General features: G+C 57.9%; 1 protein-coding gene across 1 annotated transcript; it reads left to right on the top strand.

Annotated features, from left to right (window-relative positions):
- Window positions 1–322: 322 nt before the first annotated feature.
- Window positions 323–22,404, top strand: ONECUT3 (one cut homeobox 3; the record flags this gene model as incomplete). The annotated part of the gene is made up of 2 exons (XM_083879909.1): window positions 323–1,352; window positions 22,112–22,404. The coding sequence occupies 2 exons, from the start codon at window positions 323–325 to the stop codon at window positions 22,402–22,404; spliced, it is 1,323 nt and encodes a 440-aa protein (XP_083736035.1).
- Window positions 22,405–24,231: the final 1,827 nt, after the last annotated feature.

Here is a 24,231-nt window from a genome sequence, read left to right on the forward strand (position 1 = left end):
TGCCGGGAGCCGGGAGCCGGCGGCCGAGGCTCCGCAGCCGCCCCGCACCGAGCCCCGCGCCCCGCGCACAGCCCCGCGCCAGCCCCGCGCCCCCAGCCCCGCGCCGAGCAGGGCGGGCGGCGGGCGCATCATGCCGGCCTGACCGCGGGGCGCGGACATCGATCCCCGGGCGCGGAGTCTGAATTAATCCGGGCAGCCGGCGCGGGGAGGGGGGGCGACGGTGGAGGAGGAGGAGGAGGCGGCGGCGGCGGCGGCGGCGGGGGGGTGGGGGAGGAAGGCAGCGAGCGAGCGGGCGAGGCAGCGGCAGAGCCCGGCGGCCACCATGGAGCTGGCGATGGAGAACCTGGGCAGCCTGCACGGCGTCCCGCACTCGCAGCCCGCCGAGCTGCTGAGCCCCGCGCACGGGCGGCAGAGCTCGCACCGCAACCTGGTGCCGCACGGCCGGCCCGCCATGGTCTCGGGCATGGCCTCCATCCTGGAGGGGGGCGACTACCGCGGCGAGCACAGCCTGGGAGCCCCGCTGCACCCCGCCATGAGCATGTCCTGCGAGTCGCCCTCCGGCATGAGCCTGAGCAGCACCTACACCACGCTGACTCCCCTGCAGCACCTGCCGCCCATCTCCACCGTCTCGGAGAAGTTCCACCACCCGCACCACCACCACCACCACCACCACCCGCACCAGCGCCTGGCCGGCAACGTCAGCGGCAGCTTCACCCTCATGCGCGACGAGCGGAGCTTGGCCTCCATGGGCAACCTCTACAGCCACTACCCCAAGGACATGCCGGCCATGGGGCAGCCCCTATCGCCGCTGCCCAACGGGCTGGGCAGCCTCCACAACGCCCAGCAGCCGCTGGCCCCCTACGGCCCCGCCGGCCACTTGCCCAACGAGAAGATGCTCTCGCCCAACGGCTTCGACTCGCACGCCGCGATGCTGTCCCGGGGCGAGGAGCACCTGGCGCGGGGGCTGGCGGCGCCCAGCTCGGCCATGATGCCGCCGCTCAACGGGATGCACCCGCACGGCCACCCGCACGGCCAGCCCGGGGCCTCGCTGCTGGGCGAGCGGGAGCGCCCGGCGCCCGGCCCCGGCTCCCAGCCCGGCGGCTCCGGGCAGGTGGAGGAGATCAACACCAAGGAGGTGGCTCAGCGGATCACGGCCGAGCTGAAGCGGTACAGCATCCCGCAGGCCATCTTCGCGCAGAGGATCTTGTGCCGCTCCCAGGGGACCCTCTCGGACCTGCTGCGGAACCCCAAGCCCTGGAGTAAGCTCAAGTCCGGCCGGGAGACTTTCCGCAGGATGTGGAAATGGTTGCAGGAGCCGGAATTTCAGAGGATGTCGGCGCTCAGACTGGCAGGTAGGACACGGCACGGCTCGGCTCGGGTGGCTCAGGGGCTGCTGCCAACACGCGTGGGAACCTTTGGGGCTTCCGGGGTTGCCATCGCCAACTGGGGCCGGGCTCGGGCGGCGTTACCGACCCGGTTTGTAACCTCGAGACCAAAGGGAAGGGATTTATATTTAAGGTGAGTTATACCTAAGGCGACCCCCCGCCTCCCGGGCCTGCCGCTGCCCGCGAGAGATGCGGGGTGGCGGGCGGAGAGAGCCGAGAGGTGCCCGCTGGCCGCCGCCCGTCCGCCCGCCTCGGGGATTTCCCTCTCGGTGCTGCCGAACCGGCCCCGTGGCACCGGTAATACCCTGCAACTCCTCCGCGGTGGGTTCGGCCGCCGCCTCTCGGCACCGGGGCCGCGCTCGGGGCAATGTCCGGGCCACCCGCCGGGGCCTCGCTCCGCTCCCTCCGGGCTGCCCTCGCCCTCCCCGTGTCTCCGGTTCCCGCTGGCCTGAGGTCCCGCAGCGCCCTTCCCGCGGTCCCGGGCCGGCCCAGGGCCGAGGCTTTGCTGGAGGAACGCGGGGTGTCTGTGCCGAGGGCGGGCGGGGGTCGCGGGGAAAGGGCCGGAGGGTGGGACAGGGGGGACAGAGGGGACAGAGGGGACAGCGGCGAGCGGGGCCGTGCCCGGTGCTCCCCGCCAGCCCCGGCACGGAGCCGCTCCCCCCGGAAACGGCCGGAGCTCTTGGCTCCGCGAGGCCGAGCCGTGGCGGACAAAACACACCTTAGTGATTTTTAATTTATTTTTTAAGAAATCCGAGCTCCCCGTGGGGACGGGCAAAGCCGGCGACGAGGACCCGCCGTTATTTATGGGGAAGAGCCGCGTTCATATGTATTTAGTGTAATTCAGTTGCTCTTTAATTAGGGCAGGGTAGTGGCATCTTTTAGTTCCAGTCGATGCCCTATTGAAAAGCAGTTAATAGAATGCAAATTGTTCCTGGCTTTACAAGGTTCTGGTAAATAAAGATTTAAACACTGCCGCGATCGGCCGTTTAATGCCCCCGTTGTTGGGGCTAATTGAGCAGCGGGCTTGGGCTTCTGCCTCGCCAGAATTGGAAATAATAATGAATAATTCAAAAATAATAATAGTAATAATAATTAAAAATAACCGTGATGGCGATGATAAAAAGGTGGCCGCAGCTGGGGGAAGCTCAGAGGGAACGCTCTTCTCGGCCCGCCTCGAGAGGTCCTTGTCCCCGGCCCGGGTCAGGGCTCCCTGTTCCCGAGCCGGCTCGGGGGGTCCCTGTCCCTGCTGTCACCTCTTTGCTCCTCGCGCCGCCGTGGGAGCTTTATTCTCCCCAAAATGATTTTTCTTCGCCGGCGCCGTTTCACCCGGCGCCAAGGCCGCCATGTCCCCATTATTTACAGGAATTAACCCCCCAGATTTCCGGGGAACGGGGTTTGTTCATTTGCTGTCTGGGAAAAGAGGAAAAACCCCAGCAGCCACCGGCGCGAGGTCCCGCCGCGGATCCGCCCGTGTAGCGCCTCTCTCCCCAGGCGGGCCCGGGCCGCCCCACGGGGCTCCCGGAGGGGCTCGGCCGAGCTGCCCCCCCGGTCCTGCCGCTTTGTTCCGGCCCTGAGCCCCGCTGGGTCCCGCTTTCGTTTTGCTCCTGCCGCCCTCTCGTCCTCCCGGGCCCGGCCCCGGGGTCCGCCCCAGCCCCTCGGGCTCGGCCCCGGCCCGGCCTCGGGCAGCGGCACCCGGGGGAAGGATCGTGCCGGGGGGGGCCGGGCCCGAGCCCCCGATCGATGCCGTGAATCCCGAGCTCGAGGCCTCGGGGTGAGTCCGCTCGTTCTCACCGGCTGCCCCGGGCTGGGGGCCTGGAGGGGTCCGGGGGATTGCAGCCTTCACCCCCCGGCAAGCGGGGAAGGGACCTGGGCAGCGAGCGGAATTTTTTCTTCCCGGTAAAAGGAAAAACAAAACAAAACAAAAGTGTGGCACTGCCGGGGCAAGGACTGGTACGGGTTCTGATCCTATTCCTGCTTCTCTCCTGGTTCTATTCCTATTTCTCTTTCTGGTTCTATTCCTCTTTCTGCTCCTGGTTATATTCCTATTCCTGTTTCTGGTCCTGTTCCTGGTCTTGGTCCTGGTTCCGGTCCCCGTCCTATTCTTATTCCCATTCTTTTATTTTTGTTCCTATTTTTGATCCTAGTCCTGGTCCTGGTCCCGGTCCGGGGCCGCCCGGCCGCAGGAGTCCATCTGATGGATTAGTCCGAGTCAGTGAGTCGCGGATCGATGACCACGCCGGGCCCCTAGAAATGGCACCCGCCGCTTTTTCTCCTCTTTCCACCCCAGTTCCTCCCGTCCCGCCGCCCCCTCCGCAGATGAACCATTAATTATTCAGCTGGGAGATGAGGGGGCTGCGGCTCCGGCCGCCCCGGGCTCCCTCCGGCCCCGCTCGCCCCGAGGGGCTCCGAAAAGAGGAGGGGTCCCACGGAGAAACATCTGGGCAGCAGCTGGCGGTGCCCAGCCCATCCCCTCGGGCCCCAAGTGGCGGCCGCAGACCCCCGGGCCCGCTCCAGATTCATCTCCACAAACTTCGTCACAGCCCCGCGAGGCCTGCGAGGGCCCCTGGGTGACAGAGAGCTCCCACGGTGATTTTTGGGGGTCCCCTGCGCGGGTCTGACCCCCACCCGCTAAACCCCTGAGCCTGGTGGCCTGGAGGCGGAAAAGGCATCGGCTTCTCCGCGGGGGATGATGCGGGAGGTGGGCGCGTTCCTGCGCTCCCATCCCCGCGTGTCCGCGGAGGGCGGTGGGTGCCTGCCCACCCTGCGTGTCCCTGGCGGGGCAGTGGGTGCGCTCCCATCCCAGCGCCGCCGCCCCGGGAACCGCCTCCATCCCCGGCAGGGATTTATTCGGGCACTCAGCACCGGGAAATTCGCTCGTGATTATTTCTCGGGAGGGTGACAACACCGTCGTGTCCCTTTCGCGAAGCACTCCCCGCTCGCCGTCCTCCTTCATCCCGAACTCGAAGGGGCGCTCGGGGTTCCCTCCTCCCGTGGTTTCCCCGGCTGCGGGGGGAATTGAGCCCCGCGGGTGGGGTGCGGCTGCCCCGAGGGGCCGGGGGCCTGGGCAGCCCTCGGAGCCGGGCACTTCCTCCTGTTGGATATCGGCTTCTCCTTCTCCCTCTCCAACCTTTCGTTTTATTTTTCCATTAGCACTTCCACCCCTCATCCCCTACCCCCGTTTTTTCGTTCTCCATTTTAATTTTTTGTTTTAACTTGCCTTTGTTCGTTTTATCTTTCTTTCTTTCTTTCTTTCTTTCTTTCTTTCTTTCTTTCTTTCTTTCTTTCTTTCTTTCTTTCTTTCTTTCTCTTTCTTTCTTTCTTTCTTTCTTTCTTTCTTTCTTTCTTTCTTTCTTTCTTTCTTTCTTCTCTTTCTCTCTTTCTCTCTTTCTTTTTCTTTTTCTTTTTCTTTTTCTTTCTTTTTCTCGCTTCCACTCTCATTCTCTCTTTCTCTTCCTTTGTTTTCCTTTCTTTTCCTTTCTTTTTAAATTCTTTCTCTCTTCCTACGAATCCCTTCCTGAACGTGTCTCCACCGCAGCACGAAGCGTCGTTATTCAACACAAACCCCAAAATCCAAAACCACCCTGAAACTGCGAGCACGACCGCGGGGCTGGGCCGAGGCAAATGCCCGAGAGCTTTGACAACACCAATAATTAATGTCACTAATTAATACCGCGAATTAATACAACAGACGTGATAGAAAAAGGGACAAGATGGCGCTGAATAAAACCTCGCAAAATACATATATATATTTAATATTTTTTTTTCACGAGTTTTGTTTTAATTTCAGCCTCTTTCAAACGACTTTGGCCCAAGGACGGCTCGTCCGGCCGGCGGGCACCGGGCGATCCCGGCCCGGCCCGGGAGAGCGGCGGAAAAACCGCGGAAAGGCGGAACGCGGGTTCGCTGCTTTCCATCCGCGCGTGGCCGCGGGCGACGGGAAAGAGGCGCCGCAGCCGCGGGGAGCTGCGGAGGACCAGGAGCGAATGGGTTTTGTAGCCGTAAAATGGGCGAAAACGAGAGTTTGGGAGTCCGGGCTCCCAGCGGCTCCTCCCGGCCCGGGAGAGCGGCCCACGCGGGGACTCGGGGAAAGATTCGGGAAAGGAGGCAAAGCTTTGTCCCAGCTGGGGAAAAAAAAACAAAAAAACAACCCCCCAAAAGTATGGGGTTTTATTGTTTTGGTTTGGGCTGTATTCTTTTTTTTTAATACTTGAATATCTTAATTTTTCCCTTAAATTACAAGTTTATTTTGCTACCTTTTTTTTTTTTTTTTTTTTTTTTTTAAGCTCGTTATTAGATTTCGAACGAGATGAGCTTTAAGGTCCCTTCCGATCCAACCCGTTCTGGGATTCCGTGAATTAAAGACGACTTTCTCGGCCGGTGCGGAGCCGCTCGCCCGTCCCCGCTCCTTTCCCTGCGCCGTGTCCCGCAGCTCGTGGTGGCTCCCACGGCCCGAACCCCGCGCCCTCCGCGCCCCGCGCCCCCACCGCGCCCCGCACCGCGCTCAGCCTTATCAGCGCGCCGGGGCCGCCCCGCTCCGCCCGCGGCTGTTTTTCTGTTTGCTCCTAATCTGCGCGTCAGAAGGGGCCAATAAACCTCCCGCGGGTTAAACATTAAATGGGGTTCCTTCCCCGCACCCCGCAGGAAACGAGCTCCCCTGTCCGCGGGGTGCGGGCTGCCACCCACCCGCGTCCCTGGGGTTCTGTTCCCCCAAAGGCTGCTCCCCCAAGTCCCCCACGGGCTCTGCACATCGCCCCAGCCCCGGGGGCCACATCTAGGGCTTTTCGTGTTGCCCCCTCTTATTTCGGGTTTTCATTTTGGGTGGGTTTTGTTGGGTTTATCTTTTTCTGGGTGTACAACACGGGGGCGATAATTTTTTTCCTTGTCCTGTCAATCGCCACTGAAACCATAAGGGAGAGATAACAGAGAAGAGAAAACTCTCGGAGTGACCTTTGAATCAATTTGAAAAACCTCATTTAACTGATAAGTCTTGAAAGGCCCAGAACTAATTTGAAAATACATCTATTAAAATCTCATTGCCGCTGCCTGGGAGCTGCTGGGAAGGGTGTGCGAGGCGACTTCCCGGGGTCGGGGGAGCCGGGAGAGCAGGTTTAAGCCCTGGTCAACAAAGAGATTGCAGAGCTGACTGCAAAATGATGGGGCTTAGACCAGGAGAAAAATAAGAATATTAAAAGAAAATGGGTTTTTCTCTCCCAGCTGGTGGGGAAAGGGGAGATTTACAGCATTTTCCTGCCATAACCAGGCACAGGTCTGGGATCGCAGACAGAATATTGGATTTTTATTTATTTATTTATTTAATTTTTTTTCCCCTTCACAAAACAAATCCAATATTTTCTCATTCTGCTCAGAGGCAGCTGCAGGCCCGGGGAGCCTGTAGCTCTGTGGGGGTAGCTGTGCGCCACTTCAGAGATGAGGAGGAAGCTCTGTGCTCCCATTGCTGCGTTTTCTGCTCCTCTTCCTTGGTGCCGAAAAAGCAGAGGAAGCAGAGGGATGGTGGAAGCAGGTAAAGACCAGAGGCACGGCCCAGGCTCCTGTTTTCCTGCCTTAGGAATGTCCTACCTTGCCCTGGGCATCCCCTGGGTGTACAGGAAACAAAAGTCTCTGCACAAACCTCCTGGCACAGGGAGCTCCTGGTGTGAAGCCATTGCGGGCTTGGAGCGGGTGGCGATGACTGACTCGAAACACGAGCACAAAAACAGGATTTAAAATTAAATAAACTCCATCAGAGCCTGGTTTGAAAGAGCTGAGGCTTGGCAGCTCGGGGGGAGTGTGGAAATCCAACTGCTCCAGGCCTTGGGGTGCAATCTGGGACGCTGCTGCCTTAGGACAGGTCGTGTTCCCGGCAGGAATTGCTGCCTCCCTGGCTCAGATAGAACCAGAGCAGTCACCTCCCAGCCCCAACACCTCACTGGCTGGAGAGGAAGAGTCTCCTGAGGTCCCCTGAGGTTTTTGGAAAGGTTCAGGTAGAGGGAGGCTGGCACCCTGAGTAGGAATGGAGGCATTGGGCAGCTTTGGTCTGCCCTCACCCCATATCCACGTTCAGTGAGTGGCTCTGGCCCAGCTTCTTTTTTGCATTTGAGCTGAGATGTCCAAATTCCTGAAATTTAGCATGAAGCCAAGGTTTAAGGAGCCCAGGATGAGTCCCATTAACCCAGGATGTGTCCCATCAACCTGGGCTATGGTCTGATCCACTCGGGATGTGCACCTGGCCATGGCCCTACTCCTGCACAGCACCAAAGGCGGTGCAGAGAGATTGGGGCCAGCCTCTGGTTTGAAAACAGGCCCAAATGGGAAGTTGGTATTCAAAACTTTCCCCTCTAGCCCATCCATCCTCATGCAGAAGCGATGCCGGGTGGGAGCGATGCAGGAATGCGCTGGCGGGCAGCAGCTTTTGGCAGCCGAATGTGTTTAATCCTGGCTCCGAGCAGGACTGAGGCCACTGAGCGGCAAAATTTGCTGATTTAATGGAAATTCAAAAATGTCGTTAATACCTCGAATGATACAAGGAGATCTCTGTATCCAGCAAGATGTAAAACCAACTCGGGCTTGGACAGGAGAAATGGATTTTTAAAACATTTGGTGCTGGTAAAAAAATAGTGAAGCCAAAAGGCAGTGTGGGCTCTCTGGTGCTGGAAGGAGGGATCAGGGTATTTAAAAAATAAAGACCCAATACTAAAATTGAGAGATGTTTATATGGACATGGGTAAGATTTCAAGAATGACCCTAATAACTTAGCAAATTTTTATACATACATACATACATACATACATACATACATACATACATATATATATATATTCCATTAGGGATTTGCATCAATGCTCTAAGCACTGCAGTGCAAGGAGAGGAGGTTCAGAATTGATTTAAATCCCTTCCAGGGGGTTCAAGGTGTTTTATGTCTGGAGAAGTTGGGTTCAAGACGTTTCACAGGTGGGGAAGTCGATGCCTTGCCCACATGGGTGGGATGCTGGGCTGAGATGGGCAGGGCTGCAGGTTGCTGATATTCCTTCTATTGCTCGGATTCACTTTGGGATTTGGGAAACCTCGTCACCGACTGAGGGTGGCTCAGCTCTGCCCAGCCTGGGAGAAGGAGATGGAAAATCTCCATATGAAGCAGGAGCTGCTGCAGGAAAGCTGGCACTGGCTGTATACTCCTTGCTTGCAGAGTAGGGAGGAAAATCCCAACAACTGGATAAAAAAAAAAAAAAAAAAAAAAAAAAAAAAAAAAAGGAAGAGCAAATTGCAGCTTTTTCTGCTGCTGCTGCCATGGCCAGGGGTACCAAGCCTGCTCTGCTGGGCAGGATGAGGCAGCAAGAGGAGCTGCTGGTCTCCCATGCAGGCTGGAGGGGAACAGAGCTCTCCTGTTGTAGGAATGAATCCAGGGAGCCTTAAATATTTGGGCCGGCAGGGTCGGGTGTGCCAGGGGGGCTTGATGTGTGGCACTGAGCTCTGAGGGCAGCGCTGGGAACCCAAAGTGTCAGGTTTGGCTGCCAGGGACCCTGTGAACCCCCCAAATGGACCAACAGCAGGGAGAACACCTCGGGCCGCAGGGATCTTCAAAGGTGATGGTGTCCCCAAGGAGTCCCCAGAGCGATGCCCAGCACGGGCAGGGCACAGTCTGGAGGAGCCGAGGGCCATGACAAGGTTGACTTTGACCCCTGGGAAATGTCCCAAAGCCTCCCCACGCCAAGTGCCACCACGGGAAAGCGACAGGAGCCGTGAGGTGGCCGTGGATTGAGAGGCTGAGCATCCACAGCCCCTCGGGCCTCAGTTTCCCAGGGCAGCGGTGGGCATGAGGGGGCTGCGGCAGCGTGGGGCAGAGCTCTGCCAGCGCCGGGCTATTAAACCCGAGGAACCCCGCGGTGCCACGGAGCCTTTCGGGCGGGAGATGAGGTCCCTTTGTGCGAGTCACGCTCCTCCCGGCCGATAAGGAGCAGGTAATGAGCGAAGTCTCTCCATTAGGGATAAAATTGCAAATGCACCGGGAGCTGCTGACGGGCGATAGCATCAGGGGCTGACAGAGATCTCAGCGGCTCCGGGGGAGCTGCTCCCACTGCGGAGCAGCGCAGACCCCGGCACGGGGCCGGGGAACGCAGTGAGCCCGGAAATTTCTCCACAGATCTGGCCCTACTCCGTATTTTTCCCCATTTTCCAAAGGTCCCTTGTTTGGCCTGACTTGGCACCCCCCGGATGAATTCCAGCCCGGGGTGGGGGATGGATCTCTGCTGCATTTTCCTCTGTGGATGGAGCAGCACCTGGCGCAGTGTGGCTGGAATGTGATGCTCGATTCCCAGGGGGTTTGTGCTTCCAGAGCCTCCCCAGAATGGGGGGGAGGGGGGGTCCCTTCCCCATCCGCCCCCCAACTCGCAGGGGGAGGGTGGGGCGGTGACACTGCCCTGCCAGGCTTCAGAGTCATTCCAAGGCCTCTGGAAATGGATGCCTGGATCAATGCCTGAGGTTAATCCTCTTTTTTTGGGGCAAAACTGCGGGATTTTGGTGCCGTTTCTCAGGTGGAAGGCAGTGAATCCCTTCCCCGGTATCTCCAGGGGAGCTCCTCTACTGGAGTCCTGCTGGACAGCCCAAAGCCACTCACTCACTTGCCCACACACACGGGCAGCCAGAAAACATAAATTGAAAAATAATTCATGAAAATCGGGACATTTATTCGAGGAAAGATAATTCCAAACAGGCTCGCTTTTCCTGAAAAATTTTTGAAAGCATCTCCCCAAAACCATAACAGCCTTTCCCAACCCAAATTGTTGATGCCTCTGCCTTCAATGCCTCCAAGAAAAACCCAGATTATTTATTTTTTCTGTTTTTTTGTCACCGTGCCGAGGTGGTCGCCCCACTGTGGGTACCTGGGGATGAGCCAGGTTCTTCATCCTTGGGAAAAGGGACCCTGGCGGGACATTTAGGGCATTGGGGGGCTCAGCTGCCCCCCCTCAGTCTCGTACTCCAGCACTTTTTCAGGACGTTTGTGGAGGGTTTGTGCTCCCCCTTGATGAGGGATTCATTCCGGTGCTCCCGGGGCCCGGTGCCGCAGCCCAGCCCGGGTACCCCCGGGTGCCGCTGGTGGGAGGGGACAGCCCCTGGCAGTGTCACTGTCACCCGGCAGAGCCCGCCGGGAGCGTCTCCTGTAGTGCAAGAAAGGGAGAAAAGAGGCAGGGATGGAAAGGGGGACGGAAGGTGAGAAACAAAGGGGCTGCTGGGCACTGGGCTGGGACAGAGCTGTGACACCCGGCGGGTCCCTTCGCTCCCTCCTCTCCTCCCTTTGCTCTTCCTCCTCCTTGTTTTCTTTTCTCTTTTTTTTTTCTTATTTCTTTACCTTTTCTTTTTCTCCCTCTTTCTTTCCTTTTCTCATTTGTTGCCCTTTTTATTTTTCCTTTTTCTTTCCCCTTTTCCTTCCCCTTTCTCTCTTTCTCTTTTTCTTTTCCTTATACTTCTCCTTTTCTTTTACCTTTTTCTTTCTTATTTATTTTTCATTCCCTTTTCCCTTTTTCTTCTGCTTCTCCTTCTCTTTTTCCTCTTCTTCATTTTCTTTCTCTTCCTTCGCTTTGTTCCCTTTCCCCTTGACTCATTTCTCTCTGCTTTTTTTTCCCGTTTCCCTCCCTTCACTCTCTCCTTTCCTTCTCAACCCATTCCCCCCCCCCCCCCCCCCCCCCGCAACCCTTTTCCCAGACACCTTCCAAGAGAAACCATTTCCTGTAACCACTCCCAAGCCCCTTCCCCGAGTTGTGCTGTCACATTCCACAGTCCCACCTTCGGGGGGAAGCCCTGGGGACGGGCAGTACCCGCCCGGGGAATGGGGCAGGGAATGGGGACAGGGAATGGGGCAGGGGATGGTGCAGGGGATAGGGACAGGGAATAGGAACATGGAATAGGGGCAGGGGATGGGGCAGGGAATAGGGACAGGGAATGGGGCAGGGGATGGTGCAGGGGATAGGGACAGGGAATAGGAACATGGAATAGGGACAGGGAATAGGGACAGGGAATGGGGCAGGGAATAGGGACAGGGAATGGGGCAGGGGATGGGGCAGGGGATGGGGCAGGGAATAGGGACAGGGGATGGGGCAGGGAATAGGGACAGGGAATGGGGCAGGGGATGGGGCAGGGGATGGGGCAGGGAATAGGGACAGGGAATAGGGGCAGGGAATAGGGGCAGGGGATGGGGCAGGGAATAGGGACAGGGAATAGGAACACGGAATAGGGGCAGGGGATGGGGCAGCCCCTCCAGGATGAATCCCTCCTTCCCGCAGCCCTCCCCGCAAACCTGCCCGCGAGCTCCCGCCGGTCACGTCGCCATCAAAGTGATGTGCCAGCAATATCCAACACGCAGTTAAAGCCACTCGTGGGAGTTTCAATAAAATCGACCGGGTAGGATCAATGGGCTGCGCTGGCCCCATCCCCACACGGAATGGGGCGGGGGAGAGCGGGGGGGGGGGAGGGGGGGCAAGAAAAACACCCAGGGCTGCGAAATGGGGGCGGTGGGAGGGGGGAGCTGATTACAAATCTATCCCATCCTTGCCGTGATTAATTGCTGCTTTACCAGAAGGAACAGCGCGGGGTGGGGGTCATTTTTAAAGGTAACGTTGAGGAGGGAGTTTCTCTGCTGTCTTTGGAGGGGAGGAGGCAGGAGCCCTTTTCCCGTGGGTTTCCCTCCCAGCAGGATGGGGCCGGGAGCAGCAGCCGGTGGGCAGGGACAGTGATAATTCACCTCCCCCAGCAGCGATCTGGGAGTTGGGAAGAACCCTCCCCAGCTTCAGGGGAAGCTGTACCCCATCCAGCCGGGATCACTGTTGTCTCAGCGCTGGGACCCTGTTGTAGAGCTGGCTCAGCTCCCAGCCAGGGCATCGCTTGATGGACCACCGGGGTCCAGGTTCCGGCTGCCCCTCACACTAAAACACCCCTGAGCAGCCCCTTCACCCCACACTGGCACTTTGAAAGGGCTCAGCGTCCACCCCAGCACTCAGGGGGTCTCGGTCCTGCCCTGCCCTCCCCGGAGATGCCCAGCTCAAATTAAAACATCATCCATCGTTACAGTGGCAGCGCATAATCCCTGCCAGATCAGTGCAATTACTGCGGGAAATGCCTTGGGAGCTGAACTAATAACGCCGGGCCGGTGTATTAAGAGTCACTGGCTTAGTGCTGGCCATGCCATGGCGGCCCCACGCAAGTGGGAGGATGGCCGGGGACACCTGGGGGGCAGGGGGGGGCCTGTGAGGCCGGGGGGGTGGCTGTGCGGCTGGGTGGTTTCCCTGCCCCCTGCCCCGTATGTGTGGAGCAATAGTGGGGCAGCGATGGGGCAATGGTGGGGCAGTGATGGGCAGCGATGGAGCAGGGATGGCGCACTGATGGGGCAGGAATGGGGTGGCAATGGGCAGTGGTGGGGCAGTGATGGGACAGTGGTGGGGCAGTGATGGGGCAGTGATGGGGTGGCAATGGGCAGTGGTGGGGCAGTGATGGGGCAGTGATGGGGTGGCAATGGGCAGTGGTGGGGCAGTGATGGGGCAGTGATGGGGCAGTGGTGGGGTGGCGATGGGCAGTGATGGGGCAGTGATGGCGCAATCATGGGACAGTGATGGGGCAATGATGGGACAGTGACGGGGCGGGGGGGGGGGAAGCGATGGGCCATGATGAAGCAGTGATGGGGCGGCGATGGGGCAATGATGGGACAGTGATGGGACAGCGATGGGCAGTGGTGGGGCAGCGATGGGGCAGTGATGGGGCAATGATGGGCAGCGATGGGGGACACGGAGCTTCCCTGCCCCGCACCCGGACAGGGTAGTGCCGTTTCCGCGGCTCCCGAGGCTGCCCATTCCGTCCCCCACCCCCCTCCCGGGACGCGGGTGCACCGCTCCATGGTGTGCGCGGAGGGGCCCGACCGGCCCATGGCGCGGAGTGAGAGGGGGGGACAGGGCGGGTCCATCGTGCAGCGGGGGGTACCGGGTTGTACCACTGCGTCCGCCCCGGGGGGGAGCGCGCCCGGCCGTCCGCAGGGGGGCGCCAGCGCGGCGGGGACGGCCCAAAGGAGCCGGGGGGGCGGGGCGGAACAAACCATTCCCGACTACGGGGAAAGCGGGCGGGACCAGCGCTCCGGAATGGCGGGGGGGGGCCGGGCTGGGACCCCTCCTCACCCTCAGCCAGGGACGGGCCCGGGTCACCCTGGGCCAGAGGGGTGAGGGAAACAACCTGAGGGCCATGTCGAGCAGCAGAGTGGGGTTTTGTCCCTGTCGCTGTCACAGAATTCCAGAGCAGCTTGGGTTGGAATGGACGTTAAAGCCCATCCAGTGCCATCCCCTGCCATGGGCAGGGACACCTTCCACTGTCCCCGAGTGCTCCAAGCCCCCTCCAGCCTGGCCTTGAACATTTTCAGGGATCCAGGAGCAGCCATAGCTGCTCTGGGCACCCTGTGCCAGGGCCTCCCCACCCTCACAGCCAACAATTCATTCCCAATATCCCATCCAGCCCTGCGCTCTGGCACTGGGAAGCCATTCCCTGTGTCCTGTCCCTCCATCCCTTGTCCCAAGTCCCTCTCTAGCTCTCCTGGAGCCCCTTTAGGCCCTGCAAGGGGCTCTGAGCTCTCCCTGGAGCCTTCTCTTCTCCAGGTGAGCACCCCCAGCTCCCCCAGCCTGTCCCCAGAGCAGAGGGGCTGCAGCCCCTGGAGCAGCTCTGTGGCCTCCTCTGGACTGGCTCCAGCAGCTCCACGTCCTCCTGATGTTGTTCCCCAGGGCTGGGGCAGCTCTGCAGGTGGGGTCTCACCTGAGTGGGGCAGAGGGGCAGAATCCCCCCCTCCCCTGCTGCCCACGCTGGGGGCTCAGCCCAGCACAGGGGGGTTTCTGGGGTCAGTGCCCATGGCTGGGGCAGGCTGAGCCTCTCACCCACCAACACCCCCAAGTCCTTCTCCCCAGGGCTGATCTCCATGAGTTCATCTCCCAGTCTGTGCTCATGGCTGGGACTACCCAGACCTTGCTGGGCTGGGCTCGTGCCACTCGTACTGACTCTGTGCTGGGTGAGACTACCTGGCATTTGGGGTCACATTGGAGCTGGGCTGTGACATGGGCTGACAGAGGGCTGTGAACTGCCTGGAGAGCCCAGGGGCTCTTGGAGTGAGTGGGGCCTCACACCTTGGAAGGGCTCCAGCCTGGATCTCCTTCCTGCCATGTGCTGCTGGAGCTCAGGGATAACACGGAGCAGCCAATGTTCCTGTCCAGATCATCCTGCCCACCTTCAGAGGGTCCTGGAGACACAAACCCTGAGGATCATGGACTGTCCTGATTTTCCCTGCACCACAGAGGAAGAAATCCAGCAGCCCATTGAGAACTGACTCAGCCAAGCCCCACAGGACCTCCCCATCTCACACCCAATAAATGCACCTGGGACCAGATTTAATCAGGAAATGCAGGAAACTCTTGGGTTTCTTCCCCTCTACTGCTTTTTCCCTTTCTCCAGCACATGTTCTGTGGCTGATGATGGCTCTGGGCCCTCTCTGGACACCATCTCTGCTGAGACCAACTCAGGGCCAACACACTGATGAAAGACGCGTCATGGACACTGAACTTGCCCATTGTCCTTGCTCAGAGTTGCAGGCAGGAGCAGCTGGAGGCAGGAACAGGCTGGTGGGAATCCCCAGTGCCAAAGGGAGATCCTTGCTGCTGCTCTCCTGTATGAAAGAGCAAGGACAGAGTGGAATGCACAGGAACATCAGCCATGAGTGTCACAGGGATGCCAGCCCGGATTCCCATCACAGGCTCCTTGTCCAGCATTACCTCATTCTCACAGAATGGAGAATCCTGGAATATCCTGAGCTGGAAGGGACCCTCAAGGACCATCAGTCCAGCCCCTGGCCCTGCACAGACCCCAATAATCCCACCCTGAGCATCCCTGAGAGCGTCGTCCAAATGCTCCTGCAGCTCTGGCAGCCTTGGGGCTGGGACCATTCCCTGGGGAGCCTGGGCAGTGCCCCAGCAGCCTCGGGGAGAAGAACCTTTCCTATTGTCTGACCCAACAGCAGCCCCCTCTGCAGTTGTGGCACAAATCAAACCCCAAACTCCCCTTTCCCCCCAAGATTCTGTAGCTGGGGCTCTTGCATCAACGCTGAGCATGAGCAAGTCCCGCTGACTCCAAGGAAAACTTATTTCAGGGGATGGAGGTTTTCCAGCCGCACCCCCACCTCATCCCCTCCCCGCTGCCATCCCTCCGGGCGCTGCCGCTGCTGCCTGACTCCGGCACTTCATTAGCAGCAATTTGCTCTCGTCACGGTAAGTGGTGCTGACTCGGGAGAGGAGTGAGGAGAACGGAGCAGCCGCGAGCACTCCCAGGGCTCCTGCCCGGCCCTGCCTCACAACTGCAGCTGGTCCAGACCCCGGCAGCAGCTCCCCATGGCCGTGGTCTCCACCGGAACAATAAAAGCAGCTGATCCTGGTCCAAAAAAAGGCCTGGAAAGGGAGGAAATAGGACAAATGACCGAGAGTAGAGCTGAGAGCTGATCCCAGATCCCCTGGGTGGTGGGGAGAGCAGAGCAGGGCACCAGGTCTGCCTTCACAAAGGTGTCTGGAAAAGCAAGTGGAAAATTAAACCTCTGCAGAAAGGAAACGCTTTTAACAACAAACTCACCTTTTTAAGTCATGAGAAGCTGTTTTGGTGTCCTTGAGAGGGGTTTGGTGGCTGCTACCAGGGCCAGAACAGCTCACCTGGAAAGGACAAGAATAAAACCAGGGCAAATGTGGAGGGATGGAGCCAGGCACAGCTGCAGCAGCCACAGCTCCTTTGTATCCCTTCAGCCTCCCTCCCACCAGACTAACTCGTCTGCTTCAGTGCTGGGAAAGCTGAAAATGACACCCATGGAAGAACAGGCCAAGCTTGAGAAGTGCAGGAGAGGAAATGAGGCGTCCTGGAGGCTCTTCTGCATGTTGGGGCAGCTCTGATGATCCCAAATCAGGAAGAGATGGGACCCTCATCTCAGGAAGGCCCCTTATCACTTGAGCAGAGGACAGAGGGCTTGTGCTTCCTTTTCTAGTCCCTTCCCTCCAGATGCCAACCCCTGGCAGCCCCTGGGCTGTGGGAGATGTATGGGGTGATGGAGCCTCACGGCCCCATCCAGCTGGGTCAGAGCTGCTCCCTGGGATGAGCCACTGAAACCTCGGCTTGGGAAGTGAAGTGAAGGGAAGTGCAGGCGGCAGAGCTTTGTCTCCTCTCATCTCATCTCATCTCCTCATTTGCAGCGTTCAGAGGAAGATTTAATTTGCTGGGCTCGGGGAAGCGGCTCCCCTGCAGCGCTGGCTGCATACCAATGACCAGGGGCTCTCCTTGTCCTCCCGAGCTGCCAGGGACACCGGCGGGGAAGCCTGGCCACACCGGGGCGGGGACACGTGCCACGGGGACACGTGTGGGGTGGCACCTCCGGCCCTCTTCATCCTACCCAGCAGGGCTGGGAGGCTCTGCAGGCACATCACAGCTCCTGGCCACATCTCTCACACTCTGAATGGGCCACTGATGTGCTTTTGTTTTCACTACAGAGTGGCTCAGATGCTGTGGGGCCACGGCACCCAAAATCTTCCCCACAAGTTTTGGAGCCCAGAAGGTGCTTTTCTAATCATGTGCTGCTGAAGTCTGGGGGATCCCAGGCATGGGCACTGCAGGGCAGGCTCTGCTCAGGTCATTCCATGGTTGACACCACATCCCCTGCACCCATCTGATTGTGTTTGGAACCAAATGGGGTTTCGAGGGGAAAGAAAAGGCAAAAAGGAAGCTGAGATTTGTTTTTTGAGCACTTTTCCTTTGTTCTATACTGCTGCCTGTCCCGTCAGCATTGTGTTCTTCCAGCTGGAGAAGATCTGAATTTCTGCTGGAGACCCCTATTAGTGATAAATCTCTTTGGCCTCTTTTCCTGCAGTGCAAAGAGAAATCAAACCAAACTCTCACACTTGCCCCAGCACCTGGCCAGCCAAAGGATGTGACTGTGCACCAAAGGATTTCTGGTTTGGAGATAAAGTTCCCTGATCTCTGCTCCAGACTCTGCTCCAGCTCTGGGGGAGCAGATGCCAGAGGTTCATTCAGACCCCTGTGTGTGGCTCTGGGCTCATCCCTGTTTGCTCAGAGCTGAAGCTCCCAAAATCTTCTAGAACAGCAGGGTAGGGGCTGAGCCAGTAAGACCCAGACCCCTTCTCTGGGAAAGGGAGTGAGATCACAGAGCCACAGAATTGTTAAGGCTGGAAAAGACCTCTTAGATCAAGTCCAACTGTCAACACAGCACCACTCCCATGCTCCCTGCTAAAACATGTCCCCAGGTGCCACATCCACACATTTTTGAACACTTCCAGAGATGGTGATTCCACCATTTCCCTGGGCACCCTGTGCCAGGGCTGGGCAACCTTTCCTATGAAGACATTTTCTCTAATATCCAATCTAAACCTCCCCTGGTGCAACTTGAGGTCATTTCCTTCTGTCATTTATTACTTGGGAGAAAAGACCGATCCCCACCTGGCTACGACTTCCTTTCAGATCCCTCTGCACCTTCAAGGAGAGGGGGAAAGTGAGGCAGCCCAGGGGCTGGGCCCGTCTTGAAGGCACGGAGAGAAGCCAGCTTTGCTCGGGGCCATTTCCCACCCAGTGCCCACCAATGGGATCAGCTCATCCCACCTTTGCACCAGGGAAACCTGTCCCCACCTGGCCAACCACATCCAGGTTCCCCCTCTCCGTCCCTTCCTCCATCTCCCTCTGAGCCCATAAATGCTCCTCGGTCCCCTTCCACCCCTGGGAGATGATTTGACAAGGAGAAAAAGAGAGAAACTGGTGGGGTTTGTGCAGATTTCTCCCCCCCCCAACCTTGCTTACAGCCATCGTGCTGGCTCTGAAAGCCCCTGGCTGTCTTTTGTGATTTCAACAAATCACCAGCACTTAAGCAAAGTGGGCAGAAAATTACAGGTTGTATTGCAAGTGAATGGAGAGGGAGAGCACGCTGAGGCCGAAAAACAGAGGTTTGCGGGTATAATAGAGAAAGCGGGGACTTGCAGGCTGCGGAAGCCTGCAAAGCCATCAGGTATTAGTTAAACGCTTCGTGGAGTTCACGCTGCGAGGCATAATCGCAGTTCCTGAGCAGCAGCCATTTGATTGTCTCTATTATGTCCCCTCTGAAGTGATTTGGGAGATGTTTCGCTCGGAGCTGTCAAGGTTAAGTCAAGGAAAACGCGCTCCCTGTGACACGAGGCTCCCGGGAGGCAGAAACCCTCGGCAGAATCCTCCGGGGAGGAGGGTGGGATGCCTCTGCTTTTGGAGCTCTTTCCTCTTGCTTTCCCTGCCCGAGGCTCCTCCTTGTCTTTGCTCCTTGTGTGTTTTCTGCAGCCAGGTCAGCGCTGCCTTAGGGATGGGATTGTTTGGATTGCGTGCCTGGTGTGTGCAGGGACTGTGCCGTCACCCACGGCGCCTGGCGTCCCCTCCTTGGCACCTCTGGGCTCCTCGCTTGGGTTTGGAGGGCGTGAAAGGAGCTGGGGAAGGTTTGAGGGAGGAGAAAACCCCCACTGTGGGTGAGCCCAACCCCTAATCAGCCAACGGAGCGTCCCCCGGCCACGGGAGACCTCAATCCATCTCTCCCACGGTTGGTCCTGGTGCTGCCCGGGTCTTCTGTGCCCCGGGAGGAGCAGCACAAGCCCAGGAACAAATCCCATCCTTTGGGGACACGATGCAGAGGGAGGGGTGGAGATGTCCCCATCCCCACGGACCCAGAGAGCCGAGAGGGACTTGATGGAGAAACAACATTAAACCAAGGCTGTGTTGTTTGGATCTTAGAACTTGGGGAGAAAAGGAGATTTTGAAGCACAAAGAAAATACCTCACCCCCGGCTGGTGTGGGTGGGAGTCAGAGCCGTGCCCCCGGCTGCCCCTTGTCCCTGGCTGCCTGTGGGGACATGGGGACGGCCACCGCCAGCCTGCCTGGGAAAGCAGCGCCCAGGGGATGGGGAATGGGAAAAAGATCCTCCGTTGAGGGGTTGATGGCTGCCGTAAATAGATCCGAGCAGCGTCCCCATCGATCGCTGCTGTGCGGAGCTGTAATTAGATTGAGCTGGGGGAGAGGGGTGTTGGGCTGCGTCAGCAGAAAGGGAAATTAATAAATAAACAAACGAGCACAGGAAATGTGGGATGCGGCCGCCGGTGGCAGCGCAGGCCAAAAATAACCCAAACTAGCAGGGGGCTCGGGGGTGAGGAGCAGGATGTCACCTGTGCCTGAACAATGGCACTGGTTCTGCTGCAGGAGCCCAGTTTTACCAGCAAGGCCCTGATGGTTTGTGTTTGCCTCAGAGCTTGGAGTTATTAATGGGAGACTGGGCTGTAATAATCACTCCTAAAAAAGGAATGGGAGCTTGGAAAGCTGAAAACCTGAATCTCAGGCTGGATGTCCAGCCCTGTGGTGGGAATGGGTGCCAGCAGGCAGGAGAGCAAGAGGACAGGCTGGATTGCCAGGGTGACAGCTGGATCACATCCACAGGTCCTGTGGGGACATGGGAGATGTTCCAAGAGCCATCCTGCAGGACAAAAGCCCTGTGGATGGAGTGTGAGGAGCCCACCTTGGACACAGGAGGATCTGAGCATGCCAGGGGTGCTGGGAGGGCATGGGGAGGGTGGGTGAGGGGCACAAGTGTTGGGGGAATTTTTCTGTTTGTTGCTTGGTGGGACTTTGTGGGGGGTCTTTTTTTAAATTCATGTCTGGGGAAAAAAGTCAAAATTTCTATAAAGGCTTTTTTTGTTTGTTCTTTTTGCAAGCCTCTGATGGTCATAGGGTAGGTTTCCACATTCTCTGCTGGCTGTTTGAGTAAGGTACTCCTGGGACAGGGTCCCCTGGCATCACTCAGAGTGTCCCTTTGTCCCTAAGGATGGTGGTGTGCAGCCAAACCTGCCTGGGGGGGAGAAGGGGAGGGGCAGGGTCTCCACTGGCTTTACCAGGGGTGCCTGATTTGGACTGAGAATGGTTGGTTGTGTCCAGCTTGGTGCCTCCCATCCCCTGCCCAGTGGAGCCAGAACTGGTGGCTCTCAGCACCGTGTGGGGACAGGGCCAGGACCGAGCCCAGCAGCTGGGACACAGAGCTAAATCTGCTGGATAAATTGTCTGCTTCAGTGAGCTCTAGATTTCCCAGTTCTGGGTGGAAGGGGTGGATCTCATCCTTCTCTCTCAGCTCGAGGTGATGTGACGAGGGCTTGTAGTGGAGGCAGCTGAGGAGCTACAGGAGGAGGAGATTGCTTGTTTTCCAGTGAGGAAGAAATGACTCCAAACACCCTCCTACCACTCCTGGGCTATGCACTGCCTCCCCTTTGGCTGTGGAGGTGTGTTTGGAGAGCAGGCAGGGGTTTAGCCCAAGGAGAATACCTGTCCTGTGCTACCCTATCCCTGCAGCATTTTGGCCTTAACCTTTGGCCCCTCTGAGCTCTGTGCTTGGAGCTTGGAACTTGCTTTGATCCCTCCAGGCCAAAGAGGCTCCTGCAAGTGCCTGAGAGAAGCAAGTTGAAATCTGCCACCCAGACAGCAAATGTCTCAAGGGCCTGTGCCTTCTCTGCAAAATCCTTCAGAAGTTTTGAACCAAGAAACCCCAAGGGCTGAAAACTGCTGCTACCCCAGGCAAGACCAGAACTTCCTTTAGCCCACAGTTTGCTCTCTCTTTTCTGAGCTTCCCAGGAGGAAATGCTTTGTCCCCAGCCATGTAGGGTCAGATCCATGCCCTGCCTTGCCCGTGGCATCTCAGGTTCCTGCATTTCCATGTCTGGGTGAGTCCCTGAGCACCCAGATCAAACCTCAACAGCTTCAGAGTTGGCCCTGCTTTGAGCAGGGCCTGGATCAGCCACCTCCACCATTTTATAGCTTTCTTGGCAAAGGTCCCCATCTCTTCCACCAACGGTGTGCTTGATATCCCCACAATTAAAATTCATATATTTATTTATTATATTCACTTCCCCCTCTGCCCTCATGCAGCGTGCTGGGGTCAGGGGGCTTTCCTGGCTTCCCACGTGACAGCCCCTCTGTGCTGACCTTTGGCTCAAGTCAAACCTGCAGGGAAGGCTTTTCATTCAGTGCTGACAAATGTGCCAGAGGATCCAGTAGCAAAGGCACACAGGGGAGACAGAATTTCCTAGAGCCTCCAGTGACTCAGGCAGGAAAATCCCTTCCCAGAGCAGGTGGATCCATGATCGGTCCTTCCAAGCTGATGCTATGGGATTAAGGCTGCAGAGTAACCTTTCTATAATGTCCCTGTCCCTGACTCTTCCCTGCATTTCTGAGCTGGCAGCTGGATGTGGTAGCTGAGACTGTTTCCCTGAGTCCTCCAGAGAGGTCCACAGACATGATGAGGAGACAAGTGAGACCGTGCTGAGGGAGGCCAATGGATAACCCCCAAAATTTAGGTATGAATCCCAATAGCCAGTCTCTGGGAGCAGAGCAGTCCAGGGGCTTCCTCAGTCTCTAGTCCTAGAGTCAGCTGGAGATGCTGAGACTTTTCCTGGGCTTCCCCCAGGCTTTTGTCACGCTGGTGTCACAAGAAGCCATTGTCCCTTCTCAGCAGGCGCTCAGGAGGCACAGGGAGGAAGAAGAGGGAGTGGTGGGATACCAGCCAGTGAGTTTCCTGGAGGGCAGGACCTGGATTTCGGGAGGCAGCTGGGCAGCCTGCAAGCAGGGCAGGGTGGGGAGCCCCAATTAACAGCCCTGTTCTCTCTTTTGAACGTCTCCAGCTTGCAAACGCAAGGAGCAGGAGCAGCAGAAGGACCGGAGCCTGCAGCCCAAGAAGCAGCGCCTGGTCTTCACGGACCTGCAGCGCCGCACCCTGATCGCCATCTTCAAGGAGAACAAGCGCCCGTCCAAGGAGATGCAGATGACCATCTCCCAGCAGCTGGGCCTGGAGCTCAACACCGTCAGCAACTTCTTCATGAACGCCCGCCGGCGGTGCATGAACCGCTGGCAGGAGGAGCCGGGTGCCAACCCTGGGGTCCCCTCGACATCTACAAGCACTTTCTCCAAAGCATGATGTCCCCCAGCCCTCCCTGCCCCTTCCTGGATGTCCCCCTCATGACAAAGCCAACCCCAGACTCACACGCATGGCCTGGCCAGGGTGGGTGCCTTTGGGGTGGATTCGTTAGCCTCCCAAACCCTCAGCTGGGTGTCACCCATGGACATGGGCCTCGGGCCACCTCCTGGTGCCATGTCCTACCAGCTCATGGAGCAGGGACAGGGTTTGTGACCAGGCCAGCTCCATCCCCGGGGGGGCTCAGAGGAAACCCATGGGGAGCAAGGGGTGGCATAGGATGGAGGGAGGAGCAAGGCTCTGTTTGGAAGGAAACATCCCTGATCCTTGGCGATCACAGAGCCTTGTCTTCCCCTGCCCAAGAAGGTTTTGGGAAGAGGGGCCCATCCTGACCTCTCCACCAATTTTGATCTCTGTCACAGCCATCCTCACAGCTCCCACAGGGGAGGGGAAGAGGTGGGGGTGACACAAGAATTGGTGTCACAGGCTGGACTCTGGCTCAACCCCACTGGACCAGGGCCAGACCTGCCATGGTTCAAAGGGGACTGAGCAGGGAAAGAGCTCCTGGTGTGCCTGGAGGGCTCCTGGGCTCCTGCCAGGTCTCTGGTTGCTGGAGGTTTTCCCCTGCTGAGGTGCAGTGGGTTCCCTAAGGCAGCCAGACCCTCTGTGCCAGCACCACACGGCATTTCTGTCCCTTGAGGGATTTGGAAACCTGGCTGAGAACATTCCTCTACCCCCCATTTCCTCGATGGGCATCTTCCTCTGATTCCCCCCAAGCACTCCCAGGAGCACCCACCCTCCAGGCCCCTCATGCACCCACAGCCCCCGACTCATGAGAGCACCACGGCCCCAGATCCCTCCCAGAGAAGCTCCACGATGAAGGAGTCCCCTCCTGCCTCCACGGACCCGAGCACCCCTGTCCCAAGGGGACCCCACTGCTCCGCGTCGTCTGGCGCCCCAGCAGGTCAAAGAAGCACATTTTAGCTACAGAAATCGGGTATTTAACAAAAAATAATTGTTCGAAAGGAGACGGGAGGAGAGACTTGGAGCAAAGGATCTGCTCTTTCCTGGTGACTGGCTCCACCTTTCACCTCTGGATTTCTGGTTCACTTTTCAGCTGAGGAATGGACACAGACAAAGCAGATTTGTTGGCTTTGCATCTTGACCCATCCACCCCTCGACACACACTCTTGCCCCCTCCCATCCCCCCTCTTCATCTCTGTTACCAAAGAAATTACAAAACCAAAAACGCAACAACAACCAAAAAAAATTCCCTCCTGGGAACCAATGTCGGTGCATGGTGGGAAAAGAAAAGTCCAAGGGATCTGGTGGCGAAATCCAGCCCTGGGTGTGAGAAGGGGGAAAACTCCCCGACGAGATTGAAAGGGAAAAAAAACCAACTCCACCCAAAAAAAGGGAATAACAACAGAAACCACAACTAAACAAGCTCAACAAAGACCGGCAACTTACCAAAAAGACACCAGATTTTTTTTTTTTTTTTTTTGTGCCAATTAACAACCTGCCTTAAACTCGAATTTCTGGAGCAATGGTACTTAGCTTCAAAGGGATCGTTTCCTCCGAGCTCTCGATGGTGACTTGTGCCATATAAAAAAGCAATCACGAGGCCAAACCCTTACAATCAGCCCTCTCCCAGCCCCCTGAGGGCTCCTCGCCAGCCCAGGGTGTCCTCAGGAGGAGCAAGAGGTGCCGCTGGGGACAGGGAAGGGCTGGGAGAGGCTTGGGGGTGAAGGGGGAGGCAAGGTCCCCTTCTTCCCCCACCAGTTGGGGAAAAAAAATCCTCCAAAACCAACCATCAACCAAAAAAAAAAA

Source organism: Zosterops lateralis (genome assembly GCF_965231275.1).
Source record: "Zosterops lateralis genome assembly, chromosome: 29".
Classification (NCBI taxonomy): Eukaryota; Metazoa; Chordata; class Aves; order Passeriformes; family Zosteropidae; genus Zosterops; species Zosterops lateralis.